At 37.9% G+C, this 21,058-nt stretch overlaps 1 protein-coding gene across 1 annotated transcript; it reads left to right on the forward strand.

Moving 5' to 3' along the window:
• Nucleotides 1-18,793: 18,793 nt before the first annotated feature.
• LOC121804212 lies at nt 18,794-20,810 on the forward strand. The gene is made up of 4 exons (XM_042203739.1): nt 18,794-19,278; nt 19,375-19,552; nt 19,726-19,983; nt 20,034-20,810. Exons 1-4 carry the CDS (start codon nt 18,794-18,796, stop codon nt 20,808-20,810), a joined length of 1,698 nt encoding a protein of 565 aa, XP_042059673.1.
• The last annotated feature ends 248 nt before the right edge of the window (nt 20,811-21,058 follow it).

Genomic DNA, 21,058 nt, shown 5'->3' on the forward strand with positions numbered 1-21,058 from the left:
ATGCCTAAGAGTGTCCACTGTAGGGGAGCTCCGGCGGCCGCCCCTATAGTGGCGAACATGCACTGGCGGATCTAGGGGGCAGGAGGGGGCGCCCCCTCCTAACCGTTCGGAGAGCCTAAACTTTCACTTGAATCGAACTAAAAATAGCATATCCGCCCCCCCCGTAGAGTGTAGAAATATATTTATTTTCAACAAATCTCATATAAAATGTAGTAGTCCAATGGTTTGGTTGTTGGATTTTTAACTAAGAGGTCTAGGGTCAACCCAACATATTCTTTCCATTCTTTACTATTTACCAATTCATGTTTCTTCTTCTTGTCAAAATAATAATTTGTATATAGTTGTTATATATATTCTTTAGCTAAAATTATTTTAAATCTTGTGTTAATATTTTTTTGTCCTAAAGTACTTATAATTTGTGATCCATGCATCTTATTCTCTATATAACAAAATAAATATTTTGTATATAATATTTTGTATATAAATTGTATATAATATTTACTATGATTTTGAATGTATATAAAATTTACAATAATTTATATTTTTAAATGAACAATACATATTTGCAAGCTAATGCATGTTTATATTTTGTGGCACTACCTCTACCCAAACCCAACTAAACTTCCAACTCGGTGGCTCGGGTTCGTCAGGTACGCCGCTTTTTAAATATGATCAAAATTTTTTTGCTGACGTTATAACTAGATGGACTACAATGAAGCATTTTCCTTTTAATGTTTATGATAATAAAAAATTTGAGGTTACTATGCAAAGTGGTTTAAACGTAGCTATCAAAAGAGTAGGTCGAATGACCGTTCAACGATCTACCGTTAGACAATGTTTAGAGAAAAAGTTGAATTATCACGTTATTTACATAACTTGGGCCACAAAGTGAACATTTGCTCAGATGTATGGACTGATTGTTTTAACCGGCATTCATACATGGGCATTACGGTTCACTTTGTGGACAATAGTTGGACTTTGAACAAGCGTTTAATTGGTTTTAGAGAATTTGAGACACCACACACTGCACCCGAAATTGCTTCTTTAATTATTCAAGTTTTGAATGGTTTCAATTATGCAATAAGATATTTGCTGTTGGTTTTGATAATGCAACTGCTAACACTGCAAGTATTAGTGATTTGATTGCGGCTTGTGCTCCGGTTATTGGAGGTAAGTGTTTTCATCAAAGATGCATATGTCATATTTTAAATTTATGTGTACAAGATGCGCTTGAATTATGACAAAAGCATGTTAGTCCTATTAGAACTACAGTTAGATTAATCCATCAAAAGCCAGCTATTGGCAAAGCTTGGAAGAAATATTGCCATAAAAAGAATGTAAGTTACACGAATTTTACTATGGATGTGTCTCATAGATGGAATTCGACATATGATTGTCTGAATTCTACTTTGACGCATAAAGATTTTTTATGAGATTTTTTAGAACCTATCTCGTTCATGATTTATATCTTTTGCATAGTTGTTGGGAACATAGCGTGGCTTTATTTAAATTGTTCAAATATTTTTAAAATGCTACTGTTGAATTATCGGGTGTTTATTATTGCACTGCTATTCGTGTTTTAGAGCATTGCATGTATATATCACTTGGTTTTAAAACTGCAATGAAAAATGCTTCATCTTCACCTGAATTGATGTGTGTTTTATATTATATGATTGAGAAATGACTTAAGTATTTCAGTGAGATACCAACGGTGTTCTTGATTGCAAAGGTCGTGGATCCAAAATGGAAATTAGCCGGTACCTCCAAGATTTTAGATTTTTATTATAACAATATGAGTTCTATTGATCTTGGTCCACTTAGAGCATTGCAATCGGCAATCGGATACCAGTGACGAATTCGGAGTAGACCTCTCAGAAACATTTCAAATAAACCACCTAAACCGGTCAATTATCCAACAAACATTCGAGTTTAACTTGCTTGCTCTCTACACCGAATATGAAACCAAGTATAACAGTACCCACCAAGTCAAAAGACCTCCCCCTCCTCAACAACATAACTTCGGCTTCGCATTTCAAGCCGATTATGATGACCCCGGCGCGCAATCCCAATTAGCCGACCTATACAGCTATAGCACCGGAGGAAGGTCCTCAGGTATGGTAAGTGAGTTAGATTTATATTTCGATTCACTCTTTTCCTTTGGTGATAAAGGTCCTACTCCTCCCGCCCAAATCGACGTCCTCGATTGGTGGGGAACACACGAGAAAGATTTTCCCATACTTGCGCCAATGGCCAAGGAGATTTTTTCTGTTCCGGCTTCCACTGTCGCCGTCGAGTCCGCTTTTAGTGCTGGCTCGCGTGTGTTGGATGAATCAAGAAGTAAGCTCTCCGAGAAAAATATGGAAGCCATGATGTTACTTGATGATTGAGCCAAAGCTGACGTCAGAGAACAAGAAAATGATTGGGATGCTCGTCAGGAGGGATCACAAGAAGAATTCACCGGGGATGAATCGTAGGCCAACCGTCAACCGTCGGACAAGCCAAATAGGTAAGTAAGGTAAGAGAACTACGTGGGCTTTGATTCCCTAATGCAAATGAGCATTGAGGATACATAGGCACCTCAACTTAAATTTTAAATTTAAGTTGAGCTCAAGTCCTTTTTTTCTTTTATTTCTTTTTTTCCCATTTGTTTCTACTTTAAAAATATGCAAATACAATTAAATAATTGTATTTGTATATACTCTAGTCGATGAAATAGATTTCTCTATAAGTCTAAATTCGGGAAACTTTTGACAATTCTACTATAATTGTTGATTGTTAGACTAAACTCAACATTTAAAGTTGAATTGCTAAAGATGTCCTCAATTTAGTTACGTAGAAAGATCTCCTTCGCCGACTAAGAGTATATATACTTATAAATTTATTGTTCAGAACTTCTAAGTCTTTTTTGTAATTTGTGATTAGCTTCGTTGTTGACTAGTAGTCTCATTGTATTTAAATTTTTGTTTAAGACTTCAAGATCTCAAGGTTTTTTTTATTTGTAATTGTTGTAACTTGCAATCTCAATAAAATTGCAACTTTCATCGTGTTTTTTTGAATTTTATTTACGCACATTTCATAGATAAACAAATAAAAAAATGCAAAAAAAAATAAAAAAATTGACGAACCGCCGAACCGGCCCGGAACCGGCAGTTTTTTGAACCGGAACCGCAGGGACCCTTGGCGGGCCGGTTCCAGTTCATGGGAATGATGAACCGTGAACCGCCGGTTCATGAACCGGAACCGGTGGTTTTCGACCCGTGTGCATGCCTAGTACCAGCCAAGATTAAGAAGATCGATGCCGAGAAGAGCAAATGTGAGGAGCCCCATAGATACTGTAAAACTACCTACTGCTACTATTTGGATTGTGAGATTATCTCTCTCTACTTGTGAAATTTCTTCATCTCTGATGCAATTTGAATTGAAGGATTAACACTGGAGCTCCTCACTAGCTACGTGGAAAGAATGAAGACTTTATGAAAGTTCCTTCATATTCTTTAATTTCTTTTCATTTTATTTTTTAAGGGAATTCGAGGAGTGCATTTTACTTTTAAAATTCTCTCCAATTCTTTTATTTCGATTTAAAAAAAAACAAATTCAAACGGCTCACACCAGTCCACAACCTGCCACGTGGGCTGGGCATGTGATGCCGCTCCGTCGAGCAAATCTCTCTGCAGCGAGCAGACTCGTTCCAGCGGCAGGTGTAGAGCAGCATTCCGTCGCGATGGCATGGACGGGCTTGTCCGCTAGACATCGTTGCACATGTTCTTATATATAGGATCGCCACCGTCTATTAAGACAAGGGGCATAATTGGAAAGAAAAAGTTGAGAAGGACCTGAAATATGATTAATGATTTTCCAGACGATTAGAAAAGTTCTCCACAAATAGTGTGCCAAAAAAATACAAAGATATTGAATCGTTTTCTGACGTGTGAGGATCATAACCTAGGTTTTTTTTTAGGGTTTAGGGTTTAGGATGCCAAGTTCGAGCCCTTTTGACATCAGTTGTAATTTCCTCCTATCTATAGTATAGGAGTTTATTTGTAATTTCTTCCCTATATAGAAGTTAAATTTTTTTTAAAAAAAACCTAGCTTATTTTTATATAAAATATTAGGCCTTTTATTTTTTGTTCGGTCTCTCAATAATTAGAAAATCTGCTTCAACTGAGCGGAAGACAAAATCTAACGCCCAATTAGGGCGAACAGAAATTGGGCAAATAGAAATTGGGAAAAAAGAAACCGCGCAGCTCGTTGTGCTCCCTTGACGAGGACGACGCCATAAGCTTCAAGCATGTCTGATTCAGACTTGATTCGGAAGGTATCGATTTCTTCACAATCCTAATTACTTTTCGACCTAGGTATCTTTTGGTGGAGGAATGAATACAAAGTCTGAGATTTATGATGGGTTGTCTCCATCCACAAAATTGGAGTATGATTTTGTTGAGCATTCACAAAATTCTTGTTATATGCCTGCGATGTTAATAATTTGTTGAATGAGTGATTATTTTTTGATCAGTAGGTGTTTATGAAAATCACTAGCTATACAACAATATAGCTAAATATAATAGGGAAAATCATAGGGTGATGCACGACAAAATGGTTCACAAATAAGTACTTGTTCAATTACCATACCACATCCTCGTTCCAATTGCCTATATTTGTAATGCTTCAACGTGAGAATGTCACATAGAATTGCACTTCGTCGACATTAACAAGGAGGAAGTTGCAATGACCCCCTTCACCAACGCGTTGTCAGCTTTGAACCGACGCCAACCATGTTTCACCCAAATTCGAGCCTTGTCGCATTCAAGCTCAACGACCCATGTTTTATCCTCAACCATCAAATAAATATGGCCTTTCAAGTCTGCCATAAGAAGGTGCGTCTTCCAAAAGCTCATTGGTATTTCCTACAATCATGAAAATACATGTAAATTTTATTTCACAAAATATAGAATGGTGTTAAAACCATGTCATTCCGTTACTGACCAAGGTTCGGTCGATGTTGGCTTTGCTCAGGGCCACATTAAAAGAAGGATACTCATCAGCACTTAGGACACTAGGGTGAGCCATGTACTCCACGGCGGAAAATCGTCATCGGAGTCGATATCAGGAGATAGCACCACATCCTTAAATTCTCTGACTTCAGCTGTTTATATTTCCACGATATTATTTATTAGCACACTACGTCTTCATATTTTTTGCGAAGTTAGAAAATTAATTGTAGATAGGCAACATACGGTCATACTCCTCTCGTGGTGGACACCCACTGCCGAAGTCGATCCGATATTACGTTATACATTGTCTGGGCTGCCTGATGCGGAGTCATGCTCCCCATTCCAGTGGCTCGATCCTTGCCAAATATTTCCTTCCAATCCTCCCAACGGCCAAGCTTTGTTGCTCATATACCTTGCGTTGACATCCCCCTGTATCAATACTCACATTAACACCAAATATAAATTGAACTTACATACAATAATATTTGAATTGGGAAAGGAAATAGATAATAACTTTAACAATCTGAGACCATTGTTCATCGTCACAATCGATCTTGAAAGTCATTGTTCACATTAAACCCGACACCACTACGCGACAGTATGGTGTCCAGTAAGTAGTAGCTTTTCTTCCATGTTGTGAACTTGGACTTGATATGTGGATGCACCCTCAGATCGGTGTTAGGAAGGTGTTGACGCATTATATTCTCAATCCGTGTTAGATAACCAGCCTTGAAACCGTTATCGGACTTCCATCCAGTAGCCATGAGATCCTTCATCGCCATAATAAGAGTGGCCTCCTCCTTATCTGTCCAACCTCTTCTTGACCTATCACTTATAGTCGAATTGCTTCGACCAAATCCACTCATTCCTGTTGGACATGAACAAGACAAGATCAATAATCATTTGAATGTCCACACAATGACATGGATCTAGTAGTTTATGGGGAACTAACCCTCTGTCTCCTGGCTTGACGCAACAGAGCTTGCACGTTTATGGTAGTTGGCCATTTGGGGGAAATGAATCTGCTTACACGAAATGGAAAACACATTGAACAATACGATATCACAAATTATGTTTTATGCTTGTGTTCTAAAATACTATAGCAATATAGAGGTAAAAAGCAATTTGCTTACATGAAACGGAAAATACAGTGAACATAAACCAAACAATTTTAGAACAAAAGACACCAAGCAATTTCTTATTCAACAAATACACAGTAAACTTAAAAAATATTAACACAATCCACACATTAGCATAATGTTAGGTCAAATTTAGAACAAATAATTCGGACAAAAACACACAAATTAAACCATGAAACCCAAAATACTCCCTATTCAAATAAATAATTTTAACGAAGAATTGTGATAATGTGAATATATACTTGTGCGATCAATCACCACATAAACCACTAACCAGTTCACTGTAGCAGTACAAAATTTAAATCGACTCTCATCGATAAACAATTTAGATCTACTTGGATGGACCCAAGTTTGTGCTTCGTCCTTAGAGCTCGAAGACACGCGCAGAGATTGGTAGGAGGCTTTCCAATAGTTCTACGCTGTCAATGAAAATGGGAGGGAGAGGCTGAAATTTTGATATATGTAGAATGGGTGAAAAATATGGTGGCGGGATTCTAAAATTTTCGCCCCCCTTTTACCGCTAAATTAGGTTTCAAGGGTAACATGGGGTTTACAAATTAATTCAAGGGATATAGTGTCTTTTTTGATGCATATCATACTCCCTCCGTCCCGGACTACTCGCACATTTCCTTTTCGGCGCGGAGATTAAGGAATAAGTGTATAGCAAAGTCAACAATTGCGGCTGTAGGTGATAATTTTTACTAAAAATGGAAAGAGTGCAAATAACTTGGGACGCCCAGAAAGGAAATAAGTGCAAGTAGTCCGGGACGGAGGGAGTATTATTTTGCGAAAATGGGGATAATTACACAATACATACAAAATGTTTCACTATTGTTTTAAATTAGTACAAAAAGTTTTTAGTTAGCATATATCATACAAATAGTTTGATTAGTGTTTCAAATTAGTACATTCAATTAAAAATCACTAAAACCGCTAACACCGTTATTTTTTTTGTCCTATTCTCTCCAAAATTATTTCTTATTTTTCATCTTATTCACATGATATTATTTCTTCAAATAATACCCCATGTTTTTGCAATATAAGCATCTTATATCATGCAATAGATATGCATATAATTTCAGCTAATATATTTGCAACTAATCTGTATAAATACTAATTTTCAACCAATTTTTCATCCTCCGTAACTTCACGCACAAACAAATTCCACCTTATCTTTGATAAGTTATATGGAGTAGTATATTTCAATGAATGATTCATCTCCTTCTAGCTGACCACATAATTTTTCATTTCCTTTAAAATATTCTTAATTGGTTTTAGCCTTCTTTTCACACACAAACACACAGATTCAATCTCTTTCTCTCAAAAAAAGAGAGAAAAGAAAAATGAATTGTTGCTGCAACTATATAGTAGCTAGTTTTCGGATGACTTGCAGCACCGAAATAGCCTTCTTCCACTCCAATTTCATTCCGCAAGCTCCTCAGATATTTATTTATTATAATCATGTTTTTAGATGGCATAATTTTGGAGTGAATAGGGCAAAATATAAGATAAGATAACGGTGTTAGTGATTTTTAACGGAATGCATTAATTTGAAACACTAATCAAACTTTTTGTATAATATATGTTAACTTAAAACCTTTGTACTAATTTGAAATATTGGTGAAACATTTTGTATGAATGGTGTAATTATCCCGCAAAAATGCGGCGGAAGAATTCCTAATCTGCAACCAAACAGTGAATAGGGTTACGTATCTCTACCATGAAAAGTTAGAAAGTATTGTAAAGTAGTGATAGTATTTGATTTCCTACATTTTCCAATAGGCAACCAATCGAACCCTAAAAGGAGGAATCTATACTTGTTTAGAGCATCCGCAATGGCGGACGTCGACTCGGAATTCCCACGGATTTGGCGGAATTCCGTGGCGGACGTCCGCCATAAGGCCACCCGCGCGGATACGGAATTCGCATGAGGACGTCGCAGGTTCGCGCCCTTCCGCAGAATTCCGCGCGGAATTCAGTCCTGACGTCCGCCATTGCGTGGACTGACACGGAATTCCGCACGAAATTCTGATTTTTGCATTTAATTTTTTTTATTTTCTATAAATACGTCTCGTTGAACTTCATTTCATCCGCACCACTTGTTTTAACGAGTATCTATCTCTCTAAATACATTTCTTTTGAATCATCAATGGAGCACCACGATAGCGATTCTTCTCCTGCCTTGGGCGATTCACCGGTGCCGCATTTTCCCATCGGCAGGAGTACGCACTTTTCCTAGTCGATGTCCCAAATGCCGGGGATGCTGCCCCAATCTCAAATGCCATCGGGCATGATGCCGGGGTACTACAACATGCACCCACAGTGGTATGGGATGATGCCTCAGATGCCGGGGGGTGATGCCCCAGATGCCGGGGATGATGCCTCAGATGCCGGGGATGATGCCCCAATCTCAAATGCCATCGGGCATGATGCATGGATCGCCTGGCGCTCCGGGGGGAAGTAGGTCGTCGATCCCCCAATCGCCGATGGACAACGTCTATCGGCCCTTTATGGACTTACAGTCGACGGACAACCCGGTGAGTCCTCCTCTCGAGACTCAGTTAGCTGGGGTCGACACGTTCTCGTTCGAGGAGTTGGGGCTTTCTCCTGTCCGGGAGACTCCGCCGACGACAGAGAGAAGGGGGAGGCCAGGGCGAGGGAGGGGAAGGGGACGGGGCGTCCCGACGTACGCTGCTGACGTGGGGGAGGGATCCAGCTGACCCAAGCGGACCATCTGGAGCTCAGACGACTGCGTCGCGCTAGCGAAGGCGTGGATCAGTGTGGTTGAGGATCCATACGTCGGGGCGAACCAGCACATCGACCGGATGTGGTGGCGCATTAGCCAGAGCTACCTCAAGTTCAAACCAGCGGCGGGGAAGCCCCACAACTCCGAGCAATGCCGGAAACAGTGGGATCGGTTGAAGAAGCCGCTCAGCCGATTTGCCGGCATTTATACAAACAACCTCCGCTCGGCAACCAGCGGCATGTCCGCCGAGGATGTGAAGCTATTGTCTCACCAGCAGTTCCCCGACTCCGAAAAGGGCTTCGGAGCATTCAATTATTGGGATGTGTATCTCGCGGTGCAGGATTCGCCCAAGTTCAGTGCGGGTGTGGAATCCGGCTGGCCGAAGCGGATGAGGATCAGCGCATCCAGAGATTACAGCAGCAGTGCTGGTTCCACTGAACTCCCCCCGCCGATTCAGAGTTCCCCACTCCCACATCCTCCGCACGCCGCCGTCGTAAGATTGGGCAAAGGGCCGCGGCGCGTTTGTCGAGGGGAAGTCCCAGCAATTCCGCCTCCACCGATGCCCAATCGGCAGCACCCACCCAGAATGAGCCGGATCCCGAGAACCCCTCCTATGCCCGCATCGCCGCACACGACGCCTTGTTACGTGCGATGCAGGAATGGCACTCGGCGACCAACCCCCACTACAAGCGGCAGCTTAGACCCATCGTCAACAGTATGCGCCACGACTTGTGGATCGACGCGCTGACGGATAGCGACGCGAGGGTGGCGGCGGCGGTGACGGCGAGAGGGGCGGCGGTTTTTAATGTACTTTTTTTTAATTTAAAAATAATGTACCTTTTTTAAATTAATTATGTATTTTTTTTAATGAAGTATGTTTTTTTTAAAATAAAGTGTGGTCGTTTTCTCCGTATTCGCGTCGAAATTTTAATTCCGTAAATTATTTACTCCCAGAAATTGGTTAATTGGTGAATTTGTGAATTTTTTTAATATGGGAATTCCGTCGGGAATTCCGCAGGGGAATTCCGCCACTGTGCAGTGGGAAGTTCTTATGACGTGGTAGATCAGTGGGAAGTCCTTATGACGTGGCAGTGGGAATTCCGCGGGGAATTCCGTCCGTGCCGCTGCGAGGCACCGCTGTCGCCGCTGCTGCACTCCCGCCACTGGCACGGCGTTGTTCGATGCATCGAGCACGTCCGTGCCGCTGAGCAGGCTACGTGGCGCGTTTCTATTGGCCAACGGATTATCCGTTGGAAATTCTTTTTTTTAAATCGAAAATAATGCCAAAAATTAAAAAATATATATATTTTCATATTCCCAAAAATATGGTCGTTTTACTACCATTTTTCTGATTTTTTTTTTATTTTTTTATAATTTTTTTATTCTCAAAATCATCTATAAATACACGCATTCATCATCCATTTTTCAAATCAAATCATCTCTCATTCATATTTTTTCATACAACTCATCTGCATCTTCCTCTCTCACTCAAACCCTCAAATGGATTTCACCCATCTCATGGCGGAAGCGGAGCGCGAAGAACAAGAATACTATGAACAATATCGTGCCGCATATGAAGCCTATGACGCCGCCACTACCCCCGCCCCTCATCCTCGACCAACTAGATCAATTCGCCACTACATCCCTCGTGATAGGGAGGGAGCCAACGAAAGGCTCGCTGCCGACTATTTTTCCGACCAGCCGCGGTTTCCGGAAGATTACTTTCGGTGCCGTTTTCGCATGTCAAAACGGTTGTTTATGCTTATTGTCAACACATTTTCCGCCTGTATTGAATACTTTCAATCAAGTAGTGACGCAACCGGTCGGCAGAGTCTCTCGGCGTTGCAGAAGTGTACTTGTGCCATCCGAAAACCTGCTACTGGGCAAACAGCTGACCTCTTCAACGAGTATTTGCATGTCGGTGAGTCAACTGGAATCCTATGCCTTAAAATTTTTTGCGACGGCGTTCGTTCTGCTTTCGGTGAGGAATTCCTTCGGGCACCCACCACTGATGATTGTCAACGGTTGCTTCGTCTTCACGAAACAATCCACGGTTTTCCTTGTATGCTTGGCAGCATTGACTGCATGCATTGGAAGTGGAAGAATTGTCTAACTGCTTGGAGGGGGCAACACTTAAGCGGCCACAAAGGCGGCGGCCCAACACTTATCCTTGAAGTGGTCGCCGACTACCGCCTATGGATTTGGCATGCATATTTCGATATTGTCGGATCCAACAACGACTTGGACGTGCTCTATTCTTCACCACTCTTCAATGATGTTTTGAATGGTGTAGCACTGGCGATCGACTTCACCATCAACGGAAATTCATACCACATGGGTTACTATCTCGCTGATGGTATCTACCCAAGGTGGTCGACTTTCGTGAAGACGTTCAGCAATCCGCAAGACTCGAGACAGATTCTTTTTACACAACGTCAAGAGTCTGCTCGGAAAGACGTCGAAAGAGCTTTTGGGGTCCTTCAAGGCCGATTCAACATTGTGAATGCCCCGTCTCGGTTGTGGTACGTTAAGAATATCGCCGACATCATGTAAACTTGTATTATCTTGCACAACATGATTATAGCTGACGAAGGACCGAGGGCAGCTAACTTTTACGACGTGGATGAAGCCGGAAGCTCAACCACGAGGTCTCCCCCACGCCGAGGTGTGCATACGACGGTGGGCGAGAGGATCAAAACAAGAAACACAATGCGCGATACCCGAACCCACACTGAGCTACAAGAAGACCTAATCAAACACATTTGGGCGAAATTCGGCCACGAGTAGTGAGTTTTTTAATTTTATGAATTTAATTATGTAATTTTTAATTTTTAGGATTTTAATTATGTAATTTTTAATTTTTAGGATTTTAATTATGTAATTTTTAATTTTTTTTGTAATTTGTAATAGTTTTCTAGATATTTTTAATGCGTTTTAATATTGTGGAAATGTTTTTATTTAAATTGAATAATAGAATGGTAGGACCTTTGAGCATGTCCTTGCGGAAGAGCATGGGTGTGGGTGTTGTGCTCTTGCCTAAGAGCAGGGAGTAAAAAAGTAATGAAGGTGGGTCCGGGCCCACATCTGTGTTCGTTGGCAAGAGTACAGATATGAATGCTCTAGTAAGTTTCTGGTTACTTTGAAATATACTAATCTAATTATTCACATGTCAATATATGTTTCTTTCTGATAACAATAATTGTAAATAATGGTAATATCAATGGTCTAAATCTGTTAAAAATTTGTACACCAATAAAATATGCTGATTCATTATTATTCCAATGAAACCATAATTAAAACAGTAACAATATCCCGTAACCAGATTTTACACATATACAAAATGACATGTAAATAATTTTTTTGTCACAAAATATCTCTGCCTTATTATTTATTAATTTTGAAATATATAGTAGTAGTAGCAGTAGTATTATTTTGTCTGAAGACCTTCTTACCCCATTGCTATTTTAATTTTTAAGTTAAGAATTACTCCCTCCGTTCCCAAAAAGTATGAACTATTTCCTTTTTCATCCGTCCCTAAAGAATATGAACTTTTTAATTTTGAAAAATTCAAATAACATACTATCCCTACACATCATTTTATTTACAACTTATATCATTGACATTAACATTTATACCATTATAATAATGTAAACCTCACTCTCCACTAACATTTCCACTACCCTTTCTCTCTCTCTCTCTCTCTCTCTCTCTTACTTTTCCCCTTATTTATTAAAACCCGTGTAGATTTCAAAGTTCATACTCTTTGGGGACGAAGGGAGTACAATAATTTTTTTTTATTTTTAGAAAACAAATTTGAGCTATTTCTTATTTAATTTCAACTAATCATCCTATAAATGAGAGAATGTTTGGTGGTTAGACCATTTCTACGGATACACTAAAATCTAAAATGGGATAGGTAATTAGCTCCAATAGTACTCAAAAACCGATCTCAATTTTGGTTATTGGAAAAAAAACCTAAATCCAAAAGTTTTTCAAATTTTGTGAGTAAAAAGCATAGTATAGAGAATATTCTTTTAAGTTTGAGTTTAGTGTAAATAAATGGTTGTGAGAAATCATATTTGATGTGACATTTACCATTAAATGAGTTTGAGTTTAGTGTGGTTTCAGATGCTCAAAATATTCCATGGTCTTGGCATACCAAGTTGGCAATATGACTTGGTGTGACCAACTAATAGTTTTTTGACAAATGTTATCAATAATCATGTGTATTATGGAAACTAAATACACCTAGTATATGAAAGATTTCACCAATTTATTGGCCTATATTTCTTTTTATTTGAAATTTTTTATGCATATAAATTTTATTTCTTATTTTTAATATTTTTATAGTATACTATTGAAATACTATTAAATGTTGGAATTAACTTATAAATATGCTAACAAGAGTAATTATATATAATATTGAAACTAAATGCATCTAAAGTACTTTTCGCATTTTTATGCTTTTATTTCTTCGACTAAATATTTTGATGCATATTAAATTTATTTTTCAGTAAAAATAAAATTAAAGTTTATCCCACCTTTAATATCTTTTATTAACTTTTTACATGTTATAAAAAAATAATATTAATTAATCAATATACTAAAAAAATTCAAATTATCACATTTAATCATTACTTATATAGATTTTTTATAAAATAAAAAATAAAGTATCATTTTATTATATTAATTTATTATCACTACAATTTAATTTTCTTGGAATATTGATTAATTAATATTCATCAAAAAATAAGTTTTCTTCCATCTTTAACATTTTATGTTATTGAATTTTTGGTGCATATAAATTTGTTCCGTTGCATAACAAATGTAAGTGTTCTTACAATATTAATATTTTATTTTCTTTCTTAAAATTTTTAAAATTATTTTTACATGTTATAAAATATATTTAAAGTTGCAATTCATTAATTAATTAATATACTAATAAAGTTCAAATTAATTAATTTCATATTTTAATAGTATAGTATAAAAAAGTTAAAATAAGAAATAAAATTTATATGCATAAAAAATTTTAAATAAAAGAAATAAAGGCCAATAAATTGATAAAATCTTCCATATATTAGGTGTATTTAATTTCCATAATACACATAGTTATTGATAACACTTGTCAAAAAACTATTAATTGGTCACATCAAAGCATATTGTCAACTTGGTATGTCAAGACCATGTAATATTTTCTCACTACCAAGGTGACATACCAATTTAGTATGTCCTATTAATATACATTTTGGACATATGGATACATTAAAAATCACATATATACAGACACAAAATCTTAAAGTGAATAATAAAAAAGGAAAATGTTTTAGAGACATAATGTCATTGCCATAATGAGGATAAAATAGTAATTATGTATTATATTATATTTTAATTTTAATTTATGTTATGTTTATTTACTTTTTTAACCTTCACATTAAAGTATTCATTAAATATACTTATTTAAGGACATTACACTAATTAGGCGTTTACGATTTTTTTAGCATGCAATCCTCATATTTATGATAATATTTTTTTTACATCTTATAGCATTTATTTAAGAACACGTGTTTAAAATTTTAAAATATTGTATTTCATTGAATCTATATATTTAGGGCTCGTTTGATAAGTGATGTGGGATATACCAAGGTTAGTTAGTAATCTAGATTTAAAGTCAAGTTAGGAAAAGATATAATTTTAATAACACACGTTTGATAACCTAGTTAATTATTTTTCTAAAAAGCCCACTTTGTTTGATAGGGAAGTTATGAAATAAGAAATAAATATGCAATGACAAATTTGACCTTAATAAATTCATTTATTTCCTAGATTGTCCTTTGTATTGACCTAATCAAATCTTTTAAATTCCATAATATTTTATGTGTCAATCAAAAAGAATATCAAAATTTGGCTCCTTTTTCCCCTCATTATTATCAAATGACGGCAGAATACATTTGGTTATGGGTGAATATGGTAACAAATCAAATTTCAAATCTTTTAATTGCTATATAATCTATGCGGGTAAAAAAACAATATAAAAATTTTGGCTCTCTTTTTTCCCTCCTTATTTCTGAGGCGCTCCCTCTAGACCTAAATTATTGATTCTATTTATTTCCTATATACTCTACGTGGGAGAAACAAAAAAGAGCATCATATTTCGCTCTCTTTTTCCCCTCCTTATTCCTCAAGCAACTTCGTTCTTGTGCACGGTTCTTCGAAAGGTAAACAAACTTCTGTTACTAGTATTAGGTTCTCTATTAAATCTTACTAAAAATCTTCACGTTTTGAGTTTTTTACTATATGTGTGTGATTGTCGTGGCCAAACATGATGTAGTCATTTTTTCTAGGCTACATGGCTGATTTTCGGGGTAGCAAAGCAACTATGCACTCCTCTTCTGGTGGTCGCGGTTTGTGTTATAATAATTTATTTGGCTTTCGTTAATTCCGCAAAATCATATGCGTTGAATTTGGTGTTTTTTTCATGATATTATGATCAGGAACTAGCGGGGGTCTTCGACCCCAACAACCCAAAAGCGAAAGGACTCGGCGTATTTGGACTGATCGGGAGGAAGGGGTTTTACTTGCGACCTTGAAGGAGCTCGTTGCTCAGGGTTGGAAATCTGATAACGGATTTCGCGCCGGATACCTTGTTAGACTGGAAGAGGCGCTACGCCGCGAGTTTCCAACAACGGATCTGAAGGTTAATCCCAATATCATATCGAAGGTGTCTGCATGGAAAAAGAGTTATTACTCTCTTCAACAGATCCTTAATCTAAGTGGTGTCGGTTTTAATCTGAATGAAGACCACAAAATCGACTGTGATGACCAACAGTGGGCAGAAATTGTGAAGGTATGCTTGTGTATAGAAATTGAATTGATTACAATAATCTGTAGTATATCACGTCTCTTGAAGGAAAAGAAGTAAAAATAAATTTGGCCAATTTTTATTCACCATGACGTGGCTTGATTAATCTTCTTTACTTTAGTTTTATTGCTGATAAAAAATCTTCTTTAGTGATTGTGAAGGTATGATAACTGAAGCTAAATTTTCTTAATTTATTTCTGCAGAAAGATGGAAATGCAAGGTTCATGCGCGGCAAATCATGGCCCTACTTTGACTACTGGAAGGAGATTTTTGGTAAGGATCGAGCCAATGGGGAAGGCGCGGAGGACATAATGGATGCAGTAAACAACATATGCTCACAAGAGAACCTCGGAGGGCTTGGCGAAGGGAATAACATATACCTAACAAAACAATGATATACTAGTATTTATTAGAAAATGAACTACATAACAGATTTCTTATCAAATTAGTTTTTACGAATTTTAATTTAAATAATTTAATAAAATAAATAGCTATATAAAGTATTAAAATTTGTTATCATAAAGAATTAGATTTACAAAATATGGCCAAAAATAATTATTTTACAATTAAACTGTAATTTTTAATATTGATAAATTAAATTTTATCACTTTTTTATTCAGAAGATTCTTTATACGGAGTATTAAAACTTTTAGCTCAATTCACTATAACATGCTATACATTAAAATTTGATATATTATAGAGTATTACTAATAGAGTTTATGATTCTGATTTTAAAAAATTAAATAATATTAATATTAATATTTTATTTTCTTAATATTCTTAAAATTTGGAACATCAAATTCGAACCTCAATCAAAAAATATTCGTACATTCTTAACTCATCTCTTTAATACTATGTTAAAGATATGTGAATTATATTTTCTGCTTTTCTTAATAAAACATTAGAGATATTAACTCAATTCACTACAACATCTGTTAATACTAATTGAGTATACGGTTTTGAGTTAGTACAATTTCATCATTTTGGTTTTAATCATTTGCTTTCCAAGATTATAATTTTTGAAAATTTATAATTTTTGGAACGTTAATGAACCCCTATCATAAAAATAATTATATGTCCTTACCTCGTCTATTTAATATTTTAAATATACATATAATTATTATTTTCTCATTTTGTTAATAAAATATTTGAGTTTTAGCTCAAATTCGTGTAATATGCAATTAGTTAAAAATTGAGTATATGAGTGTAAGAATACTAATTAAGTCTATGGTTTTCATTTTAAAAATGTTCATAATTTAAATTTTAATTCTTAACTTCCATGATTTAAAATTTATTATATTCTCAATTTTTTGGAACGTTACGTTGAAATTGATAAAAAAAATCACATATTGTTCACTCATCTATTTAATGTTTTAAAGACATAATTTGTATCTTTTTATAAAATAATAGAGTTTTTAGTTGTATTCATCGTAACGTGCAACAAATTGAAATTTGATACTCTTATATCATATATTAATACTAAGAGTGAACTACATAAAAAGTCCCTGACGTTTCCAAAAGTTTCGCTCTAAACCCCAAACAAAAAAAAATATCCTCAGAAGTGTCTAACCTTCAACCTAATCACGAATGGGGTTTTTTCAGACGAAAATACCCTTCAGCCCTAAAAGGGCATTTCAGTCAAAGCGCAATTAAACTGCAGTGGCCACTCTGCAATGATGTGACGGCGCACGTCAGCCGTCAGGGGCGTCAGCGGCTGTTCAGTAGACTACCCATACAATTGCAACACGTGTTGAAGACTTCCTACGTGATTTAACAAAACAAGTTTCAAAAACTGCATACATTTTCCGGCTCTAATCAGCATTATTGCCGGCTTATTTTCACTCCAGCCTAAAGTTATAACAAAAAGGGGAGTTTACCGCCTTAAAACTGCAAACCATTGTTTTCATTTCTTCATTCTCCCTGCTCTCCATTGCATGAATGGCTCCTAAGAGGAAGCGAGCTGGGTCCTCAGGTGCTTCCACATCACGAAACTCTCGCCGTAAAAGGGAACCAATACCCCCGCGATCGCCACCACACCGACCACCACCGAGACATCCACCTGTGGTCATTGATGTGGAAGAAGAAACCTGGGATATCCGAGATCCTGATCTCAATTTTTTCATCCCAGAGGACGAATATAGTAAGTTAACCTTTAAACCTCGGTTTGTGATTTAGGGTGTACGAAATTGATTTTTTGTGAATATATATTTGATCAGCCGGATATTGATTTTGTGATTGAGGCTCCATAAATTGATTTTGTTGTGAATTTTGGTTTACTGTTTGGTTTGAGTTTTAAATGTGCGTTTATTGTCTTCCTTCCTAGGGGATGCACCTGGAAAGTTTTCAGTTGCTTTCCATCATGGAGGTTCATTCTTCTCTACGAATGATGCGAAAAAGTATGTTGGTGGGCATTTGACATACTTCGATTTCTGTAACATAGACAAATTCCAGCTTATAGACCTATCGAGCATGATATTAAGGTTGAAGTATGATAGGAAGATGATATGTGAGTTCTACTACTGTGATCCAAAGTACAGTCATGACTGCGCAGGGGTTTTAATCGGAGGCCCGTTGTTGCCCATTGTTGAGGATACACATCTGAAGGATTTCCTCAAAGTAGCGTCTACAACGACAAAGTTAGTTCACATCTACGTTGTGGAGATAACCCGGGCTCAAGCCATACTGAAAAAAATGAAGGAAGAAGCGCAAGAGCTTCTTAGTTTCAAGGCGTCTAAACCCCCATGAGTCATTATTGAAGAGATTGAAGAAGCCACACCGAATGTGCCAAGGCAAAAGCCTAGACCGAAGAGGAAGCAACGGTCTCAGTTTGAAGGGCAACGGCAGGAGCCTTTAATGATTCGAACAAGAGACGGTCGATGAGCAAGAGACGGTCGATGAGCTGCAAGATCTCGAGGACCTAGAGGATTTGGAAGGTTTAAGTAGAAAGGGTATCAAGTACACCCCATTCAAGCTGACAAATGATTTACCAAATTGGAAGCCTGGTGATTTTTTTAAGGATAGAGAATTTTTTTTCAAGGTTATTCGACAGTACGCAATAATGACGAGACGCCCGGTACATGTGAAGCAAAATGATGGCAAAAGACTCCGTGCTATTTGTAGAGGAAAGTCTTGTGACTGGTATGTATATGCGAGACGGGTCGAAGCCCACAACGATACCGATTTTGTTGTACTGAATATGCAGAGAGACCATGCACACACATGCTCTCAAGTGTTGGATCAGAGATTGCTGACGTCAAAATGGCTAGCTGAGCGATACATTGAGAAGATAAAAGCGAATCCCCATATCCCATTGGCAGCCATAAGGCAGTGTGTGGATGAGGAGTTCGGACTCCGAGTTGGCAGGATGAAGGCGTACCGAGCAAGAGACAGTGCATTGGAAGGTATTTTTGGCAAGGCGGGACTCCAGTATCGAAGACTTTACGATTACAAAGCTGAACTGGAACGGACACACGCTGACTCTAGTGTGCACATTCACTACGAGAACTTCAGGGATCCTGAAGTTGTGGGCCCGCGATTCTTGAGGTTTTAAACTTGTCTCGGGCCGTTGAAAAAGGGTTGGATGCGTTTTTGTCGTCCGATTATCTTCTTGGATTCATGTTTCTTGCGTGGTATGTACAGAGGCCAACTTATGACGGCCATAGGAATTGATCCAAATAATGGTTGGTGGCCTATTGCATGGGCGGTGACTGAGGCCGAAAGCTACGAACAGTGGAAATGGTTTTTAGGCTATCTGGCAGAGGACCTCCTCATACATGAAAATGCCCCCAGATTTGTCTTCATGTCTGACCAGCAAAAGGTATGTGTAATGTGATTTCATTAAAAGGTGTATACGTTGTTTGTGATTTCTTTCTTTTGACATACTTCAATTGTGATTTTTAAAATATTGTTGTATTCGGAGTGTGATTATAATATTGTTGTATTCTGTGTCAGTGGTTGTGTACGTGTAACAATTTGTGGTGAATTTAATAGGGTCTTGCAAAGGTAATCCTTGAGGAGTTTCCACAGAGCGAGCATCGCTTCTGTGTGCAGCACATATACAACAACTTTAAGAAGCGTTTCATCGGAGAGAATTTTAAGGAGATTTTGTGGGAGCTGGCGGCGAGTACAACCCAGGAAGAATATGTTGAGCGGATGAATGCACTGCGGATTATATATCCACAAGCACATCAATACCTACTCGGCGTAGCTCCCAAGGAAAAATGGGTGAAGGCTTATTTCTCTCCGCATGTTTCTGTGATGTTATCCTCAATAATATCTGCGAGACCTTTAATTCGAAGATAGCAATTGCTCGTGAGTTGGCCATTGTCACCATGTTGGAGGAGATCAGGACAAGTCAAATGGAGAGGATACAGATCAGGGGCCTGTGGATCAAGACGTATGATCATGCCCTGTCGCCTGTTATCAAAGAGATTGTTGATAAGTATTTGGCGAGGGCTTCTTCATGGAGACCCACATGGAACGGACAAGATTCTTACCAAGTCTCTGGACCGTCAGGTCAGTGCGTAGTAAACATGCAGGAATTTACTTGTTCTTGCAGACTTTGGCAGCTGAATGGAATCCCATGCACTCACGCCATCGCTACAATCAACAAGAATGGTAAGGATGTATCTGACTATGTTTCCCGCTATTATTTGCGGTCCACCATGACGCTATTGTACGAGAATGTCCTCTACCCAATCAACGGGATGGATAATTGGCCGAAGAACTCAGAAGTTGGATTTGAACTGGCACCTCCTAGGACAAAGCGGCAACGTGGACGGCCAAAAAAACTGAGGCGTGAAGATCCACAGGTTCGTCAGGATGCAAATGGTTCTGAGTCTTTGCGCCGAACCTTTATACTCAGGTGTCGTCGGTGTGGACAAGATGGGCATAACAGAAGAACATGCACTAATGATCCTCGTATAGATGCCCGGACTGAAGTTGGACAGAGTTCAAGTTCACAGCCCAGTGATCCTAGTGAGCCACCCACTGTTCCAAGGCCCAACACTCGTCGGGCTACGCGGTCTAGCCAGGAGGTAATGACCACCATCACCTTTCGTTTTGATAAACATTGAAACTCAATTTGACCGGGGTTGTTTTTTGTAGACTAATCCCACTGATTCACGTCCCAGCACTCGTCGGTCTACACGGTCGAGCCAGGTAGTTTTCAACACCCTTGTTGCACTTTTACTTTCTATAAAATCCAGTTAACAATCACAATTTTTTGTGATATTTGTAGGAAAATAACAATCTTCCTCCAAGCACTAGCACTCGTCGGACCAGGACGCATCCTCAACGTTGTGGCCGTCGAGGGGATCGTGAT

Source organism: Salvia splendens, chromosome 5, assembly GCF_004379255.2.
Source record: "Salvia splendens isolate huo1 chromosome 5, SspV2, whole genome shotgun sequence".
Lineage (NCBI taxonomy): Eukaryota > Viridiplantae > Streptophyta > Magnoliopsida > Lamiales > Lamiaceae > Salvia > Salvia splendens.